This window comes from Stegodyphus dumicola, chromosome 8 (genome assembly GCF_044657685.1).
Source record: "Stegodyphus dumicola isolate Sdum_Otavi_A_Nest chromosome 8, ASM4465768v1".
NCBI classification, from domain to species: domain Eukaryota; kingdom Metazoa; phylum Arthropoda; class Arachnida; order Araneae; family Eresidae; genus Stegodyphus; species Stegodyphus dumicola.
Window position 1 is genome coordinate 161,326,869 of NC_140775.1, and position 20,198 is coordinate 161,347,066.

At 33.0% G+C, this 20,198-nt stretch overlaps 1 protein-coding gene across 1 annotated transcript in view; it reads left to right on the forward strand.

Annotated features, from left to right (window-relative positions):
- The window catches only part of LOC118179592 (mitochondrial glutathione transporter SLC25A40-like), a 66,700-nt gene that overhangs the window by 44,424 nt on the left and 2,078 nt on the right, over positions 1-20,198 (forward strand). The window contains exons 4-9 of the mRNA XM_035348767.2: positions 1,046-1,176; positions 3,008-3,082; positions 3,179-3,277; positions 3,393-3,490; positions 7,340-7,421; positions 13,062-13,136. Of these exons, the coding sequence (XP_035204658.1) occupies positions 1,046-1,176; positions 3,008-3,082; positions 3,179-3,277; positions 3,393-3,490; positions 7,340-7,421; positions 13,062-13,136 (560 nt within the window). The remainder of the gene's footprint in view (positions 1-1,045; positions 1,177-3,007; positions 3,083-3,178; positions 3,278-3,392; positions 3,491-7,339; positions 7,422-13,061; positions 13,137-20,198) is intronic.

Consider the following 20,198-nt stretch of genomic DNA (forward strand, 5'->3'; position numbering starts at 1 on the left):
CAATTTTGTTGTACCAAACAGAACAATCTCCAATGTCATTTTTCTTTGATGATGCATGGATGTCCAACACCTTGGCATCTATTGCTGGTTTCACCATCATTTATTCACTTGGCATAAATATTAACAACAGTAGATCATGAACTTACCAGTTGTGCAGTTTTAGAGATACTAATTCAGAGTCCGTTACAATCTGAGTTCTATCAAATATGCTTAGATCAGTAGCCTTTCCCATCACTCGTAAAAGTAAGTGCAAAAATAATTCCGTACTTTCTGCAGTAACAGATAAATACCATTCCCGCTTATTCACATGCCCTCGATGTTATCCAGACAAGTTTATTGAAAAATATGGGGATGGCTGTAATGTTTTGGCTTGTCAGTGTAAATGCTCATTCTGATTAAATGTTCCCCGTTTTTAAAAATATGTACGTTTTTTCTAAAAGTTACAGATAATTTTTTTGGTTTTTAAATTACAGGTTAATTAAAAAACATGTACATCTCCTGTCATTTTGTTGAGGGTCCTGTAAATGCACTTATGTCTGAACTTTCATTAGAAAGTAAGAGTTAAAACATATTATTTACATTGCCACCCTTAGAGAATAATTTGGCAAACAGTTCTCTGGAAATAAATAATAATAATAATAATATCTAAAGTGTCTCATGATTTTTGGCTTTTATAGTCTACTTACCCACTCGAGATTGAAACCACTGGTATTAGAAATGTCGCAAGAAAGTTTGATTCATACTTTTAGGGGGGAATTCCTTTCTCAATTAATTTAGAAATTAATGCAATCTGCACATTGTTCCATTATTTGTACAAATGAACTAACCTTTTTTTCATACACTCTGTAACAAGCTATCTGCTGTGTGGGGTGGGGGAAACGGCAGTACTTATAATACATGTTAAATTTTTGGTGCTATAGTTTTACTTATTGTAGTGTTATTCAATAGGTTTATTATTATTATTATTATTATTATTATTAATGTAACTATTTGCTTGATTTATGTTTTAAATTTCTGATGTACGATGTTTTTATTTAAATTTTAGTGTGATGGCCGTTCCATCTACTGTTGTTTATTATACAGCGTATGATCAATTACGAAACTTTTTCTTGAAAAATTATCAGCTATCATATCATGCTTTCTGGGTACCTGTAGTTGCTGGTGGAATGGCTAGAGGTGCTGACTGTTTTTACTTAAATATTATTTGACTAGATTATTTTATTAAAATATTAAATATGTTGATTTTTGTTAATATTTATATGTTATCTGTCTTAACTATTCATATCAAGTAAAGTTTATTTTTTCATATTAATAAATTCATTATGCAGTGAGGAATTTCTTTGCACAGAATAAATTATTCTGTTTCTCGTTGGATTGTTTTATCTGTAAATTAAATTCAAGTAAAGCTGTAACGTTAAATTTCTTCACTATTGGAATTGCTTTTCAAAGTAATTTACTTCTCAGCACATATACGATATATGATTTTAATAAGTTTAAATCATAGCCAAACACTAACATATGAAAGTGTTAGTTAAAAACCAAATGATTCTGAGTACCTGGTGAATAAAGTATGGAATTAGAAACATCCTTTATTGATTACAGAAGTGCTGCAAATGTTTATAAAAATTATTATTTCATAATAAATTTAATTATATAATAATTTAAATGTGTTTTAAATTACATTATTTAATTTTTATCTTGGCAAATAGGCTGCTTATGTGGGTGTTTTTCTGGTTTTCCCTATGTGTTATGTAAATGTTAGCTAATTTTCATTAAAAAGTCTTTCATAAAAGCATCTCTTCTTTCTAGCCATTAATGTTCTTTTCCATATCAGTTTACGTGATTATGATATACTTTGCCAATTAATGCAAGACATTTTTAATAAAAAATTATGCATTTAAAAAAGAATCATATTTTTAATAACATGACATGAACTCAAAAACAAAGTAATCCCAGACTTTGTTATATTTTTTCCCCCTTTTAGCCCAGAAGAGCAGTTAGTCTTGAAAGACAAATTTTGTATCATCCACTATAAATGCATTTCACTTTTGAGGCCATTGTCATTTGGTAAAATGTAAGAGATTTATATTTCAAATTTAATCTATCTGCTATTGATTAACAAAACGCAATAGATGCAATTCTTGATAATTTGTTTAACTTCCTAATCTGATTAATTTAAGTAAAAATGCATTTAATTCATGATGTATCTAATTAAGCATATTAAGTATTTTAATAAAATATTGTTCTAATTTTTTCCCTTTTCAAATATATTGAAGATATATAACTTTCCCCGTGTTATTGTAAATGTATTTTCTTCTAGTGTCCTGTAAAATGTTTCACTATTCCACCTCCACCATCTCCATTATGAAGTACGTTACACTTTAAAAGAGCCCATTTGTGCAACCTTTAAAATATGAATCCTTTCCGATCCCCCATCTCCCAGTAATGAAAAGAAACAATCCTCTTCCTTCCACATAGGAGAAATTTTTCTTGTTCTCTTTGTATCTAAAAGATTATGTTTTTGTTAGAAGCGTACTTATAATAAGAACTTTTGAACTCAGTTTCTGTTGAGCACATATTATAGCATGAGATTAGGATTGCCAACACTTATTAACAACAAATTGAAATTAAATGGAGGTTTTCATATAAATTAGTTTACACGAGTGTTAAATGGAAAACTGTCTATAACTGTTTAGCAGTGATTCTTCCTTATTCATATATATTGTCAGTCTGATGCAGCAATAATGAAATATTATTTTTGGAAAATGATGGTGGACTTATTTTGATGTTTTTAAGAAAAAAAAAAAAAATATTGAATCCTCTTTGCTTTTCCTGAATCCTTCTCATAAAGAAATTTTGTAGGTAAAATTTTAGATTGTTTTTTATCAAACATTTTTGGTGTTCAGTTTGGAATGATAGAATTTCACTGTAGCATATTATTAAAAATGGACATTGCAGTTGCATGTAATTTTTTTGGGTTAATTTTTGTATATTTATTTTTAAACAGCTATAGCTACCACAGTTGTGAGTCCATTGGAATTGGTAAGAACGAAAATGCAGTCCCAAAAGCTAAGTTACATTGGTATGTAAATATTTCTTACGAAAACAAGATTTTTTCTGTTAAAATTGTACCTATTGTAGATTCTCAACTTACCTATATTTCTTCTTTTTTTCTTAGAAATTGTTCAAGCAGTAAGAACTTTAGTTTCAAGTCAAGGATTATCTTCTCTTTACCGAGGTTTGGGTCCAACAGTTTTAAGAGATGTTCCATTTTCATGTAAGTATCTCTAGAAGTAAAATTGTATTATGATAGGCCTTTCTTGATCTTCTCTTGTAACATATTTTATGAACAACAATGAATATTTAATTAACAAATATACCTTGTTTTACAGCTATATACTGGCTGAGTTATGAAATGCTTAAGCAAACATTTAATCAACAGCAACCTGCAATTTGGTTCAGTTTTGCCGCTGGTGGTGCAGCTGGTAGTGTAAGTTCATTTTATATTTATTTTCCATGTGTTTTGCATGAGTCATTAGCAACATTTAAAGTGATGCATTTACCTAAAAAATTTTCCAAGAGTTCTAGTTTACATGTTTCTTTACTTCATGCAACACACCGTGTATGTGAGAAGTGTCTAGGCATTATTTGTAAATTTTAGTTTTAGTCATATATACAAGATAAATTGTTTAGCTCAGTTTCTACAAAACCTCTTAAGATTTTCTTTTTCTGTTTGAAAAATAGTTGTATTTTAATAATTTAGATTTCTTTTGTGCATTATTGGCTGATAAATAGTTTATCTATTATTGTATAATACTGCTGACATATGTAAGACCGAAATTGGAGAATGTCAACACATACGAAATATATCGGTGAAAGAATGAATATTTGATTATATTCTCGTACAGTTGGACCATCACCAGTGTATGTCGACAATCATAGATATACTGTGGTGGAGGTCGAAAAGAGAAGTCGAGTTCAACAGAGGGGCGACTGTCTGTCGCTAGATCCTTCGCTCTGCAATTGAAGTTTTGTAGCATGTATTTGTTATACTCTGGAACACTGTTTGTCAGTCTTATGCTAGATTTGATAGTAAGTGCAATGTTTTCTCAAAAAAAAAAAAAAAAAAAAAATTTTTTTTATCCAATACCCTAATTTATGTTGAATGGATACTGCAGTGAATCGTGAACTTTTTTTTGAAAAGTTAAATGCATTAATTGCGAGTATATGAGAAAACAATTCTTTTTATCTTTCAAGCATATCTCTCCTCACCGGGATTGATTATCCCTTATGAAGCAATGTTTGGCATTAAGCCAAAAAGAGGCATCGCATCGTCTTTTTTTCCCTGGTGAACAAATCGCAAATATTGAAACCGAAGAACAACTCTTAAAAAATTGCTAATACTTTTGAAACCGAAGAACAGCTTGAAGAAACTTTTAATACTTTTGAAGAAAATCTGAGCAGTGGTCATACCGAAAACCATATTCCAAAGAAAAATATTGAGGAGGACCTGCAAACTACCACGTCTTCGTAACAAGCCTGAACTGAACAACACAAGTTAATTTCTATAAAAAGATCGGCCGCGAAAGAGACTCTTTTACTGCAAGCAACAAAAATTTTACGAACCTCAAAAAAATTTTCTCCTGCTCAAATTGGTGATACTGTACAAATACAAGTTCCTGATGTTGACAGTGGTTGTACAGATGGGCAAAATGTGTTGGCAGTTGTTGTTTGAATAAGACTCCGGCTTTTATAAACTAGCAAATTAAAAAAAAAGCAAGGAACTCTTGTGCAATTCAAAATGTGATAAAAGTTTATGTTGTTGCAATAAGTAAGATTTCAATCACATAATTAAGTGTTTTTTTTATTATTATTTTCTTTTCTGATTTAGAATGTATTGTTTAAGTTCAAAAGTTTATTTACATGTTCTGTTACTTAAACGTTTTCGTATTTTGACATATATTGTATAAATGCAAAAGTAAAAAAAAATTCTTTATTGCTAAATTTAAAACCAAATGCTTAACATTTATCCAAGCATGACTGCTGTCATTATTAAGAAGTCAAATAATATCGAGCAGCCCTTCTCGCATTAGAATCAAAAGCTACATGTTACTCGGTGAAAACGCCTCTATACAGTTCTGAACAACTCTTGTCACCAGGCATTGGTTACTCCTCTCAGCAAGACAGGCGAAAACGTTATGTCACCCTTGAAGTTTTATGGCACCTGAAATACGGAGAACAAAATGCAAATATCCGATGTGTTCAACATTCACCATTAGTGTATGGTGAATGTCGACATTTGCCGGTGTAAGTCAGAAATAAGGATATTTGGCAAATAGTTTGGACATGCACCAAACGACTATGTGAATGTTCACATTCTCCAAATCTCGATCTTTCACAGTAACATGTATATAAAAGTGAAATCTTCTGTTCAAATCAAACCTTTTAATAACCAGTAACGACAAAGAGATAGTATAGCCAATCCTACAAGAACCAGTCTTTTCATAGAAATTGGTTTTGCTGTTATACACTGGTTATCATAAATTAAGGAAAAAATCACAAAAGTAGCGATAACTCCCTCAAAAATAAACCAACTGTGTAAAATTTGAGTATGTTTTAAAGTAAGAGTAGCTGAGTAAAACTGCAATATGCAAATTAGTGATGCTGCACTCTGAATACGTCATCTGCGAGGAGCATAGTCCATGCGCATCTGCGAAGTCCATGTTTGAGAGCAAGCCTACATATTTCACTGTGATAGTGACATCAGAAATCTGAGATAGCCAATTCATAACAATGACCTCCAGGCATCATTTGCCTGCAGAACTACAATGGAGAGCCATTGGGAGAGACTAGAGGCAAGACAAGTCAAACAGAAGTGGCCAGATGGCTAAATGGGAGTCCTTCTGTGGTTCATAGACTTTGGAGGCAATTTCAAACCACAGATTCAGCATGTAGGAGGTTCAGCTAAGGATGGCCAACCGCTACGAGGAGCCCATTGACCGATATTTGACATTATGTGCACACAGGAATAGAACTGTTACTCCGACTCTTCTTAGATCCTCCCTTGCTGCAGCCACCGGAAGGTTGGTGTCAACGTCAACCGTGCATTGAACGCCAACTGTGGTCAACATCAACTTAATGAAAATGGTCTGTATGCGAGGCGACATTCCATTTGCGTCACGCCATAGGAGGGACCGTTGCAGTGGGCATGACAACATGTCCACTGGACACTTGATCAATGGAGGGCTGTTCTCTGTACTGATAAGTCCAGGTTTAGTCTAGAAAGCGATAGTAGACGTTATTTGATACGGAGAGAACCTGGAACCCATTATCATCCGTCAAACACATGTCAAAGAGATACATACGGAAGAGGCAGTGTCTGTGCTTAGGGGGCATCTCTTTGGGTGGATGTACAGACCTCTGTGTCTTTCCAAGGGGAACTAAGAATGCTCAGGTTTATAGAGATGACATCCTTGATGCTTATGTGCACCCATATGCCAGAACAATAGGTGATGCTTTCCTGTTACAATACAACAACGCAAGACCACACAGGCTCGCATCGTAGATGATTATCTTCAACTGTTAACAATTATGTGCATGGAGTGAGTAGCCTGCTGAATCCCCGGACTTGCAAGCATGTTTGGGATGCTTTAGGGAGACGTCTAGCTGCTCTCAATCTACCCCCTCAGACCCTTGCCATACTTGCAACTGCTTTGCAAGAGCAATGGCTCTCGCTTCCTATGGAACTGATAGACCGTATAATTGAAAACATCACTATGTGCTGTAGAGGCGATCATATTCCATATTGAAGGTATAGGTTGTTCCATATATAGGTTCCATATTGAAGGTTCCTATAGCAAACTGAGACCTTCGATTTGTTCATTTTATACATGTGTTAATCTCTATACTACTATAATTGTCTGGTAATTTCTTTTTATATTATTTGATACCTTACTATGTGTTGTATATTGTGGGTAAGTTTCATAAAATTCTACATGTAACTTTTTCAGTAATCGTGATTTTTGTGATTTTTCCTTAATTTATGATAACTAGCGTATGTCAACCTCATGCTACAAAAAAGTTCATTTTCATTCTTTTTTTCTTGCTAAGATACAACATATAAATGCTGTTTTGTATGCTTTTTTGGGTTTATTAACTATCTGTAATAATCTATTGTCAAGTCAAGTCAAATCCTGTTGAAGCAAATAAATCAGGAGTCAACTTTAATAAAAAAAATGTCTACAATTTTACAGCACAATCACTAGAAATTAAGGCAACATCAATATAATATAGTCCTACATTCTTTGTTGATTTAAGGAATTTTTGTTTCTTTCCTTAGGTTGCTGCTCTTCTTACAGTTCCTTTTGATGTCATAAAAACTCATCGCCAAATAGAACTTGGAGAAATGGAATCCTTAACACGTATGCATTATATCATATTACTTTAATCATGTCTATTTTAAAAACAAAGCAGGTCTAAATCATATGGAAAATTTGCATCTAGAATATATATTTAATATATTATATGTTTATACAGATTGCTTTTGTAAAGTGGTGTTTGCATAAGCAAGCAATAATGCCTCTAAAAACTATTCAATAATACTACAACCAGTTAAATAAATTTCAAAGACATCACATCTTTGTTAAGCTGTACCAATAAATTCCCCAGCATGAGAGTAAGTATAATTGCATAGTCAGATGATGCTGATGCCTATGGCATATGGCATCAATAAGGTATGTCATTAACTATCATTGGGAGTGGCCCAAAGATTGTGCAGTAGTGATAAGTGTTCTGATATTTCACTATCTGCCATACAGAACCGCATATATGCATCTCAAAATGTGCGGTATTATGCAGCAGTGTTGTTAGGAAAGCAGAAACTGCTGCCTATTATAGCCTTAATAATTATCTGCTGTGTTTCAATAGCAGTGTGTACTCAGATGTCATGCTAAAAAGCTTGGCATGCACCAGGAACCATGGTTTTTGCTTGGCTAAGATGACCAGATAGTTTGTGTTTGGAAGAGGTCTAGCATACACAGGGTCCAAAATCACTCTGCATGTCCATCACACTTAGCTTTACTGTTTGAAAAGCCTTTTCTATGATACCTGATTACTTGTAAGTAATCCTTTGCAGTATATTAATGGCCCAGTGATACATTTTTTACAGTCTGTGATCTTATGTAGTGTCAGTGCTATTGGAAGGACCATCTTTTTAGCAACATAATGTTCATATACAGTTAGTCAAGTTTTATGGCATATTTGAACAATGAATAGGGATCTGTTTTTGTCATCTTGGAGAACTTTTATTGTTGCCTATGTGTTCATTTGAAAAGCTAAGAGGATGTGAAAAATAGCTTATGAGTTAGTTCTGAAAAGTATCTTAGCTAATGTTCACTCAAAGATTCAGTTAATTATAGATTTTCACTGTCAGCAAATACATCACGGAAACTTATGTGTTCTTTGGATTTGTTAGATTCTCTATTTTCTCACTGTGAGCTTTTCGTAAAACTACCTCACTATTTTGGAGCATTAGCATCCATTATTTGATAATGTGATCATGTCTTTTTTTCACATCTTACACCTGACATACTACAAGTAATTTGATAATGGCTGTTATTATGTTTATGAATGGTGAATATTGGGTTTTAAATCAAGGTGTCCCAAAAGACCTATACACCTCATGCTTCTGATAATTTCGAATTTATTCAGTATTTATTTCTAGCAAAATTAAACACCTTCCCGCTATCTGTGAATTACAAGAGTGAGTTTATGATTAAAATTTCTTGAAGATTGAGCAGGGACCTAACAACATTAAATACCATTTCACCTGTTCGAGCAATTAATAGATAATCTTCAGTCGTGCAACATCAGAGATGAATATTATGATGCAAAATCAGCAATGCTCATTTAATTAAAAATAGTTTAAAAAGAATGAACGCATTCCTTTGCTGAATAAATTCGATACTTACATATTAACATGACCACCTTGGTGTAATTTGGCATTCTTTTACAGATGCAAAATTAACATTGCTCATGGAATGCAAGTTAATGATACGTAAACATTATCAACATATCAAAAGGGAAAAAATTCTGAAATTTGTATTTTAGAATTTATATGTATTCCGTATGAATGTCTCTCATGACCGAGCGTCCCACCCACACATCACTGGAGATAGCCAATGCATTTTAAGCTGGAATATGTTCTAAAAAACCACTCCTGTGTTCATTATTTTTTAACTGAAAGTTTTAGAATCTGACCTTCAGTTTGATCACATTCTGCATCAGCTGTTATGGGGAAAGAGTCAAAGTGTAATTGTAAACAAACAGATCTCTGCTCTTTATTCACCACATGATATAAACATTTATGTTTCTGATATCCTGCGCATCTTTCCACCCCTACTATGTAAGGTATTATAGGGTTACTATGTGGAGTTAAATTACACTTTGCATTGCTTTTATAGCTTATATTTTGTGCACTTCCCTTTTTATTTCTGAAAGCCTTCACTTCAGTTTATTATGAGGAGACATCATTATTTATCAAAAGAAGGATATACTTGCATGGGTGAGAATGATGATTCATTTATTTTCTAAAGAGTTAGAGAGTAATATTTCTAGTGTTTATCATACAGGCACTTTATCAGAGACTGAGTTCACTGAGTTTCGGCTTTCCACTTTCGGTGAAAGATTTTGTTACTTCCTTTTTGTAAAAAGTCTTTCTTGTATTTTTTGATTAATTTTAAAGTTTATTAATGTATTTTTTCGATTAAAATTTTGAAATAATTTGAATAGCACTTCCGAAAATTATTTCTCAAAGAAGCAATTTGTTTTACATATTTTCATGTAAAGGGAAAAGTTATTAAATACTCATTTTAACAGCATTATAGCTTAAGTAATAATCTGAAGTAGTACCAAAAATTATGACGTTAGAATGCAAACTTTTGTTAGTTAGGCTTAATGGCACAAAACCACCATCCTATAGGGCAGCGGTGCCCAGTCTTGTGCTGGCCGATTGTTTTGTATGTGCTCGCCAGTCCGATTAGGTACTATGAACAAAAAATATTTTAAAATAACCATTTGTTCATATTTCTTAATTGTTAAAATATGATAAGCATTTATAGTCATAAGAGTTATCTTGCAAGACATTATAAAATAATTGATTGCGCGACTGATGAACTTGATAGCGAGCATGGAATCTTATTGCTTCATTCCGATGTTAAATGGCTCAGCAGGGAAAAAGTACTTCAACGATTTGGAGAACTTCTTTCTCCAGTAAAAGCAGTTTTGGGAATCCGGAAATGAAAGTTAGAAAGAAATTGGATGATAATAATTGGTTATCCGATGTGTATTTTCTCATGGATATAACAGCTAAACTGAACAAAGATCTCCAGGGAAAAGAAAAAAAACCCTATTTGACTGGGACTCTAACTGCTTTTCAAATAAAGTTAAATTTGTGTTAAATCAGATGAAAGAAAAAAAAAATTCACCCATTTTCAGAATTTATCAAGCCATATTAGTAATTGAAACAGATAAATTCTCAAAAAACCTAAATACACTGAAAAATAATTATGAATTCCGCTTCTCTGATTTCCATAAAATTCACCCAATATTATTATTCATCTCAAACCCATCTGCCGGAATTAATATTTCAGATGTATCACATGAGATTAGAAACATGTTTAACAAAAATGTTGATGTTTTGGAAATGTTCTCGCGAGAGGCCAAAGGTAAGGCACCACTGCCCGAGGACAATTCCTTATGGACTCCCATCCATCCCTATGGAATCATGCCCTTCATGTCATGCAGATGAGTTCATTGAAATATATGTAGATGGTCATAATGTTTTGGCTCATCAGTGTATATTTCATAGGGTAATGTTTAGTTGTTAATTGTGATTTGATGCATTACCTGAGAGTAATGAAAGTTTTCTGTTTTGAAGGAAAAGTGTTTTTCCAGTTTTTTTAATTAATTTTTGCAGATTTTCCTTACCTTATTCTTTTGATTATATTAATCTGCATCATGCGATTCAACCTAGCACTCAGACTGATGTTTTTGACTTTATTGTTCTTAATGTCAAAATATTTAGCTTTTTTTTTTTTTTTTTTTTTTTTTTTTTTTTTTTTTTTTTTGTTAGTTTTAAGACCTTGATCGTAAATTATAAAGTACTGTGTTGTGTTATTTAAAAAAAATTTTGTACTTTATTTATTTGAATTTCTGTTGAAATGTCACAAACTTGTTTGCAACTTTGGAAAGAAGTCTTTCTATGTCTCAACACCTATTTCAGTGATGATTGTACAAATTTAGCATCATACATGATCTTGGCCATTACACAGCGTTGCCACACTACCTGGAAAACCGGAAAAAGTCAAGGAATTCAAAAATTGACCAAGAAATTCATAGAAAAGTCGAGGAATTAAAAATATTTTAGTCAAAATCTGGAAAAGTCAGGGAATTTCATACAGCGACTCCTCTCCCCCCCCCCCAAATGCGAGTTTTGCGCCGATGTTGGAAGCGATCACTTTCTTGGCGAATTGTGTATCTCGTGAGTGTCATTCGGGCAGCTGGCACGGAGCCAATTTTCTCAGCTCCAATTAGATTGTCATTTAGAAAGGCAAAGCAAGTTTCCAGCAGCTTTGCTTTCCAGTAACCTTGAGAATCGCATGTACATGTGCAGTGCATGTTGTACTAAACAAAATACTTATTCTCATATAAAACAAAATTGGTTTAATCCTAGTATATGGTACTATGGAGGTTAGAATCAAAGAATATGTATTGTTAAGAAGGAAAAACTTCTCTGCAACAGTAGTGTCTCTGTTCCAATATAGAGGGAAACAGCTGCGCGCGAAATATCTGTCACCAAAGCTCGAAGGTCACTTTATCAAGAGTTCGTAAAATTAATATCGTTTAAAATTTCTTTAAAGAAAAAGAAAATATTTTTTCGTGCAAGTAAATTCATTAATGGATTAGTTATTTTGAGGGGGAAAAAACCCTACAAAAATCTGTGTTTAAATTATTGCAAAAAATCGAAAAAAAGAATGTTTTGTCAAAGAACGTTTCTTCTTAACAACAGTTCCTTAATTTCCTGTACACATCGTGGAAAGGGAAATTCTGGCGGCCAGTTTTCGTCGCCAAATCCCTTGGGAAATTTTCCTTCCACTTTCTAGCAGCGTAATAGCATTACGTCTATGGAACCTTTCCTTCTTTATATAGACGTTCTTTGGTTAGAATAATCTCCATGTATTCTGCTCTAACCTCCATGTACGGTACACACAGGATTTGGTGACATTATGATGAGCAGTAAAACGGGTCATTTTGGTGTTTGCGATAATTTTCAAAATCGTGCTTACCGTACACTAGAATTTTACCCCAAAATGTTGTTTTAAACCTGTTTTTTTTTTTTTTTTTTTTTTTAAATAAATGCCTTATTTGTCATTTTGCAGTAAAATTTTAAAAAAAGTAATCAATCATTTAGGCTAACCATTTAATATAACTATATTCGCTAAAATATTGTTGATTATTCTAATTCAATTTTTAAGTAATTATCTGTATTTTTGTTATTCGTATCATTTAATGTTGCTTCTTTCCTCTAAATTTATTTATTATTAGTAAATAACACTTCCAAATTTCAGAAAATGTTCTCTGGCATAATCCTGAAATTAATTTTAGCAGTATGATGACATACCATCACGAAATTTAATGCACATATTTTTTGCTTATGTATGCTGCTAAATAATTATAAAATACCTGAATTTATTTTAGAATATCATTAAATAGATTTCTTTCTTTTGTTTACCTGCAAAAAAAGACTTTTTTAATCCGGATTAGACAGATTCTAATCTCAATCTTCAGTAGAGAAAACAACTCCTATTATAGTTATAATAGTAATGCTTTGGGAAGTATATATATATATATATATTATCAGTCCCTAAAAATCTAGGTTGCCACAAAATACTTTTTGATGACATGGTATTTTGCCTTACCGCATTTTCATGGTTTTTCAGTGACCATGTATAAGATAAAAGTTCTCTTGGTACACATTTTTAATTCATTTAATATTTTTTTAGGTCAACGTTCTACTTCCACATATTTACTTTTGAAAACATTATATCAGTCCAATGGATACAGAGCTCTCTTTGCTGGTAAGTTATGTAATATATTCTGTAAGCTTAATCTCAATATCTTTTATTTCAATTTGAGCATAATTTGTATATCTTTTTCACATCATTAACTTTTAATGATGCAAAATTTATGTTTTTCGCATCTGCCTTAATTTAATATATTTATCTTATTTAGTATCATTATTTTATTTTTTCCAATACTAATATACATATGCATTGACATGAAAATATTAATTGCTATAAAAGCTATAACATAGTAGCCAACTGTCCCGATTTAGGTGGGAGACTACCGATTTTCGACCATTCTCCCACCAACCCGATTTACAATATATTTCTCCCGACTTTTTCTTATTCTTAAAATTTCTCACGATTTTTATGGAACTTGGCTTAATAATTCGTTGTATGAACAAAAAAAAAAAGTGATTTTGGACATCTGAAAGCAACTGAATTTTATCTAGATTATATCTAAAACAAAACCTTACGAATCAGATGAGAATTTTTGCTTTGTGAATGAGAGCATACGTATCCAGAAATGTCGTTCTCCAGTTCTCCAATGGGCATTGAGCTCCACTGCGTGTGATCTGGCATATATCAGCCAGTGAGTACAAAGCAAACTCAAGGCTGTTATTTGTATGTTCTTTAGTTATTTCGTTCATTCTTGTCCTGAGTTATTACATCTTGTCCTTACATGTGCCTCCAGGAAATAGTTTTAGAAATTATCATCTTTTGTTATGTCTGCAAGAAATTGTGAAATACTCGTGTACGTTTCAAAAATCGTACACAGTTGACTTTCCTTCCATTATTTCTACGAGGAAATGTAATAAATTTGCGATGCGTACCGTCTGTCGTTGCGATTTTTTGATTTCACATGGTGGAAGGGCGGATGTTCTCAAACATGTGTGTACACAAAAACCCAAGGACAACATGAGTTGTTTTGAAAAAAACGAAAAATTAAATTTTTCTTTGGAAACAGAGAATTAAAAAGTTATTAATGCAGAATGTCTGTTCTCTGCCTTTTTACTGGAGCACAACTTGCCACTGAATGCATCGGATCACGCTGCAGCTTTATTTAGAAAAATGTTTCCTGATAGTGAAATCGCTAAGAAATATTCAAGTGCAAGAACCAAAACAGGTGCAATTGTTAAAGAAATGGGTTTGAAAAATAAATCTTCAGTTATTGATTGCATTAAAACAGCTCCGTTCTGCCTCTCTACGGATGGAAGCAATAATACCAGTTCAAAACTGTATCCAATTGTTGTTTCTTTTTTTAATCCAGAGTCTTCAGAAATTGAGTGAAGTTTACTTTCTGTCCCCACTTTAGAGGACATTCGACAGGCTTTAAATATAGCACAGCTAATTATTAAAATGGTAAAAATTTACAATTGGGTGCCCCTTGTTTTTTGGCACCAGGAAGGCCCAATTTCAAGATGGCCGCTACACAAAACCAAAATAAGAAGTCAAAGAATTGCACAAACTCTGTGTCTATGTACAAATCGATATGTTTTCACTTAAAAAAAATCCTAGAATTGCACAAACTAGACATTGTGCACTGCCTTAAATTTGCCCATGTACACATCAATCTATCTTCATTTAAATAAAATCAGGAAGCTAAAAAAAACACAGTTAAAACTATCATGGTAACCAGAAGTGAGGTTTCATCACCAAAATTTTAAAAAAATTGGCGTTAATCGAAGGGGCACCCAATTCTACACTAGAGTCATTAAAACTTTAAAAGAAAATGCAGTCCCTCTGGATAGTTGCTAACAGTTGGTGCCGATAATGCACCAGTAATGATAGGCTTGAAGACTGGTGTTGCAGGCATCTTAAGAAAGGAAAATTCAGATTTGCAGATTATGAGGTGCACCTGTCATCTCTTAAATTTAGCAGCTGAAAAGGGGGCAGCTTCTTATTATTTTGAGTTCTAAAAGGAAGGGAAAATTGAAATAGTTCCAACAGCTGCATAAATAATATTAGTGATGGCGCATTAGAAAAACTTTTATTAGCGAAGGCAGGCCTATGTGGCAATTGCTATGAACAAAATTATGAAGTTTCTTTCTTAACGAAAGCAAAATCTGCCACTGTTCATAACATTTGTACGAAAACTGATTAATGTGTCTTTTTTGTTTGTTTTTCTTAAACGATGCAAGTAATAAAAATGTTTTTTTATGTGCAAGGTATTTTTGTGTTGCTTGCATTTAAGAATTAGTAACTATTTAAAGTTAATTCATTATTAAAAACTATAGAAAATGTAATGAAGTTTGTTAATTCTATTGGCATTGCGTACAATCCAATCAAGATGTTTTTCCTGCTAATGTATTAAAAAAAATAGAGTTGGCAGCTAATTTATTTATTCCTTGCTTAGTTTTCTAAATCTATTTACCCCCAACCCCTTTCATACTTTAGAAATTGTTTGTTTCGTATGCTATGATAATGAGTTGAGAAGTAATTTATTTTACAAAAAAATTTAATAACTTCTTATATTAAATTATATATATTATTATATGTATTATTATGTGTGAATGAAATGCAAGTACCAAAATCAATCGAATAATAATATGACTTAGCATTTCGCGAAAATGTTTCATGTTTAGTATTTATTTGTGTTAAATCTTGAATATACCTCTGCTGCAATAGCTTTGATTTCAGTGTCAGTTTGGGAGTGGAGGGGCAGAAAGGTGTATCGTAATTTTGGGTAGATAAGCCGCGGCTTAATGTGTTTAAAAGTTGAAAATTTAGGTTGGCGGCGTATCTGAGGGAATTTTATTTTTCTTCTGTCCTTAAAACTTCGCTAATTCAGATCGCAGAAGCGAGGTGATAAGAATTCGCTACAATATTCTAATCTCAGATTGCGCTAAGGCTGTGCAATGAGTCCAAACTCCCCTAAGGTAGGTGGCACTCTCTGTAAAGACACTGTAATGCATGTACTTCCTCCCAAACTCCATGTTTTTTTGCACGTTTTAGTATGACTTTTTGTTTTACTGGCAACAGCTACATTTACTTGCCAAGTGCTGTGTTCATTCATACACGTTTTTACTGCTTTGTAGCTTGCTTTTTGTTTGCCTTATCATTTGCGCTTTAAAAAATATTGTTATGGCTCCTATTCGAAGAAAAAGTTATGCAGCTGCTTTTAAGCTTTGGGCAGTGAAGAAAGCCATCGAAATTGGAAATCGTGCTGCAGCTAAAGAATTTCAAGTTGACGAGCGATGTATTTGGCGGTGGAAGCAACAAGAAGAATTGGAGAAAATGCCTAAGAATAAAAGATCTTGTCGAACTGGTCATAGCTTGGCCTGTTTTGGAAGACAATTTAGAGAAATGGACAATAGAGCAGAGAGAAAGTGGATTATCAGTATCAACAGTTAGAATTCGCCTTCAAGCAAAGGTAATTGCTCAACAAATGGGCATTAAGAATTTTGTTGGAGGACCTAATTGGTGTTTCAGGTTCATGAAGCGAAAGAAATTTTTCGTCCAGACCAAAACAACAGTTGGACAAAAGCTTCCAGTGGACTGGCTTGAAAAAAAGAGCTTTTTTGAATACACATCTAAGAAAATTAAAGAACAAAATTTGAAAAGAAGGCAAATAATTAATATGAACGAAGTGCCCGTTACTTTTAACTGTCCTCTGACCAGAACTGTTCCTTCAATGGGGGAAAAAGACTTCTTTTACTTGTGTTTTGGGTTGTGTCGCCAATGGAGAAAAGTTAACTCCTTTGATAATTTTCAAAAGAAAAACAATTATGAAAGGAAACTTCCCAAAAGGAGTTATTATTTTCGCCAGCTAAAAAGGATGGATGTGCAAAGAAGTGATGTTGTTTTGGCTGAGAGAAATTTATTGAAAAAGAAAATGTGCTTTTTTCCCAACTCCGAGGACTCGTTGTTCTGGATTCAATGTGATCTGATTTAGCGGATACGGTAAGATCTGAAGCAAAAAAAAAAAAAAAAAAATTAACACCGATGTCACAGTGATACCAGGTGGGCTTACAAAAATTTTACAACCGCTAGGTCCCACTATCAATAGAACTTTCAAGCACGAACTACGAAAGCAGTGGGAGGAATGGATACAAAGCAGACTCCATTCCTTCATGAATTCCGGACGGATGAGAAAAGCTTCGTATGAGGAGGCTGCCGCCTTATGGGTCGATAAAGCATGGCAATCAGTCGAAGCTGATACAATGGTATCAGCTTTCATTAAATTGAAAATCATTGAAAAAGAAAATGAAAGTGAAGATAGTGATGTTGAAAGAAGTGATTTAGAGAAACTGACCTTGATGGTTGTTTATTAAATTTATTTAAATCAGACATCGATGAGTCGGATTTTGAAGGTTTTGTATAAGTAAATGTAGTTTAATTTAGAAAATTCTGTTTGTTTATCTAATTTATGTATTCTTTTTACAATGTGGTAATTTATGCTGATAAACGGAGTTTATCGAAAACGTAAAAATAATATATTTGAAATCATCAGAGTTTGGTTTCGGCAAGTTCAAGGTAAGGTGTTTCTTCTTTATTTATGTATTACTGATTATGTTTATGTTGTAAATGTTATCAATGATGATTACACTAATATGACAGGCAGAGTTGCCAACTCTCCCGATTTTCGACCGCTCTCCCGCCAACCCGATTTACAATATATTTCTCACGATTTTTATGGAACTTGGCTTAATACTTCGTTATATGAACAAACAAACAAACAAACAAAAAAAAAAAAAAAAAAAAAGTGATTTTGGACATCTGAAAGCAACTGAATTTTATCGAGATTATATCTAAAATGAAACCTTGCGAATCGGATGAGAATTTCTGCTTTGTGATTGACAGCATACGTATCCAGAAACTTCGTTCTCCAGTTGTCCAATGGGCATCGAGCTCCACTGTGTGTCATCTGGCATATATTAGCCAATGAGCACAAAGCAAGCTCAAGGCCGTTGGCCGTTCTTTGGATGTTCTTTCGCTATTTCGTTCATCTTGTCCTGAGTTGTGTGAGTACACGTGCCTTTAGAAATAGTTTTAGAAATTATCGTCTTTTTATATGTCTGCGAGAAAGGTGAAATACTCGTGCACGTTTCAAAAATCGTACACAGTTGACTTTCCTTCCATTATTTCTTCAAGGAAATGTAATAAATTTGCAAGGTGTACCATCTGTCGTTGCGATTTTTCGATTTCGCTTGGTGGAAGGGCAGATGTTCTCAAACATGTGCGTACACAAAAACACAAGGACAACATGAGTTGTTTTGAAAAAACGAAAAATTATATTTTTCTTCGAAAACAAAAGACCAAAAAGTGATTAATGCAGAATGTCTGTTCTCTGCCTTTTTACTGGAGCACAACCTGCCACTGAATGCATCGGATCACGCTGCAGCTTTATTTAGAAAAATGTTTCCCGATAGTGAAATCGCTAAGAAATACTCAAGTGCAAGGACCAAAACAGGTGCAATTGTTAAAGAAATGGGTTTGAAAAATAAATCTTCAGTTATTGATTGCATTAAAACAGCTCCGTTCTGCCTCTCTACAGATGGAAGCAATAATACCAATTCAAAACTGTATCCAATTGTTGTTTCTTTTTTTAATCCAGAGTCTTCAGAAATTGAGTGCAGTTTACTTTCTGTCCCCACTTTAGGACATTCGACAGGCTTTAATATAGCACAGCTAATTATTAAAACTTTAAAATAAAATGCTATCCCTCTGGATAATTGCTTAGCGCTTGGTGCCGATAATGCACCAGTAACGGTAGGCTGGAAGACTGGTGTTGCAGGCATCTTAAGAAAGGCAAATTCAGATTTGCAGATTATGAGGTGCACTGTCACCTCTTAAATTTAGCAGCTGAAAAAGGGGCAGCTTCTTTACCATTAAATGTGGATGAACGCATTGTTGATATTTATTATTATCTTGAAAGGAGTTCTAAAAGAAAGGAAAAATTGAAACAGTTCCAACAGCTGCATGATACTGAAATGAGAAAAATTTTGATTTTTTGTAATTTCTGCATCATTTAGCAATTCAACTGGCAGTTCTCAAAATAATACTGCAAAATATAAGCGTAAAGCTGATACAAATTTCTCTCAAAATAAAAAAAAAAAAAATTGCTCAATACACGAAACATTTTCTGATTACTGTAAGTTTATCTTGTGAAGAACGAATATTTATGTTTTTTTCTTCGGACCTTAACAAAGCTTTTTGCTTTTTTTTTTACAATTCATTTTGCCATCATTCGATGTTCTGAACACAATTCTACAAAGCCGAATTCCATTAATTCATGTTTTGCAATCAATGATTTATGATCTGTTTAAAGACATTTTATCAAAGTTTGTAAAACCAGTCTGTGTTTTGTCTTGTAATTCTATATATGATGTGATTTATGGTGAAACAGAAAATCAGAAGGAAGATGAAGATTTGGTAATAGGAGCTGCAACTACAAAAGCAGTGGAAGAACTTTCAGAAGAAGACAAAAATAAGTTTTATCTTCATGTTAGAAGTTACTTCTGCCGAGTATGTGATTACACACTACATAAATTTCCAGTCAACGATGAAGTGATTTTGCATGCTAAAGTTGCTGATGTTTCTGCTCTAGCAAATGCATCTTTTTTTGATATAAGGTACTTTTTGAACAGATTTCCTGTGTTACTTCGTTTAGTCATGAAAGATGATGATATTGATGTTGCTACTGATATACTGCAGTTGCAATTTTGCAGTTTACAATTAGAAAACTTGGATGAAGTTATAAAATCAGCTAGGATTGACACCCAGTGGAGGTTAATTGGAAAATTGAAAGGTGCTGATGGAATTTTAAAATATAGTGAACTCTCTAGAATTGTGTTGGCCATCTTGACAGTTCCCCATAGTAATGCAGAGTGTGAGAGGATTTTCAGTGTTGTTGCGAAAACGAGGACTAAATTTAGATCTAATATTAGTGATGACACATTAGAAAAACTTTTATTATAGAAAAACTTTTATTAGCGAAAGCAGGCCTACGTGGCAATTGCTATGAACAAAATTATGAAGTTTCTTTCTTAACGAGAGCAAAATCTGCCACTGTCCATAACATTTGTATGAAAATTAATTAAAATGCGTTTTTTTTTTTTTTTTTTCCCCTTCTTT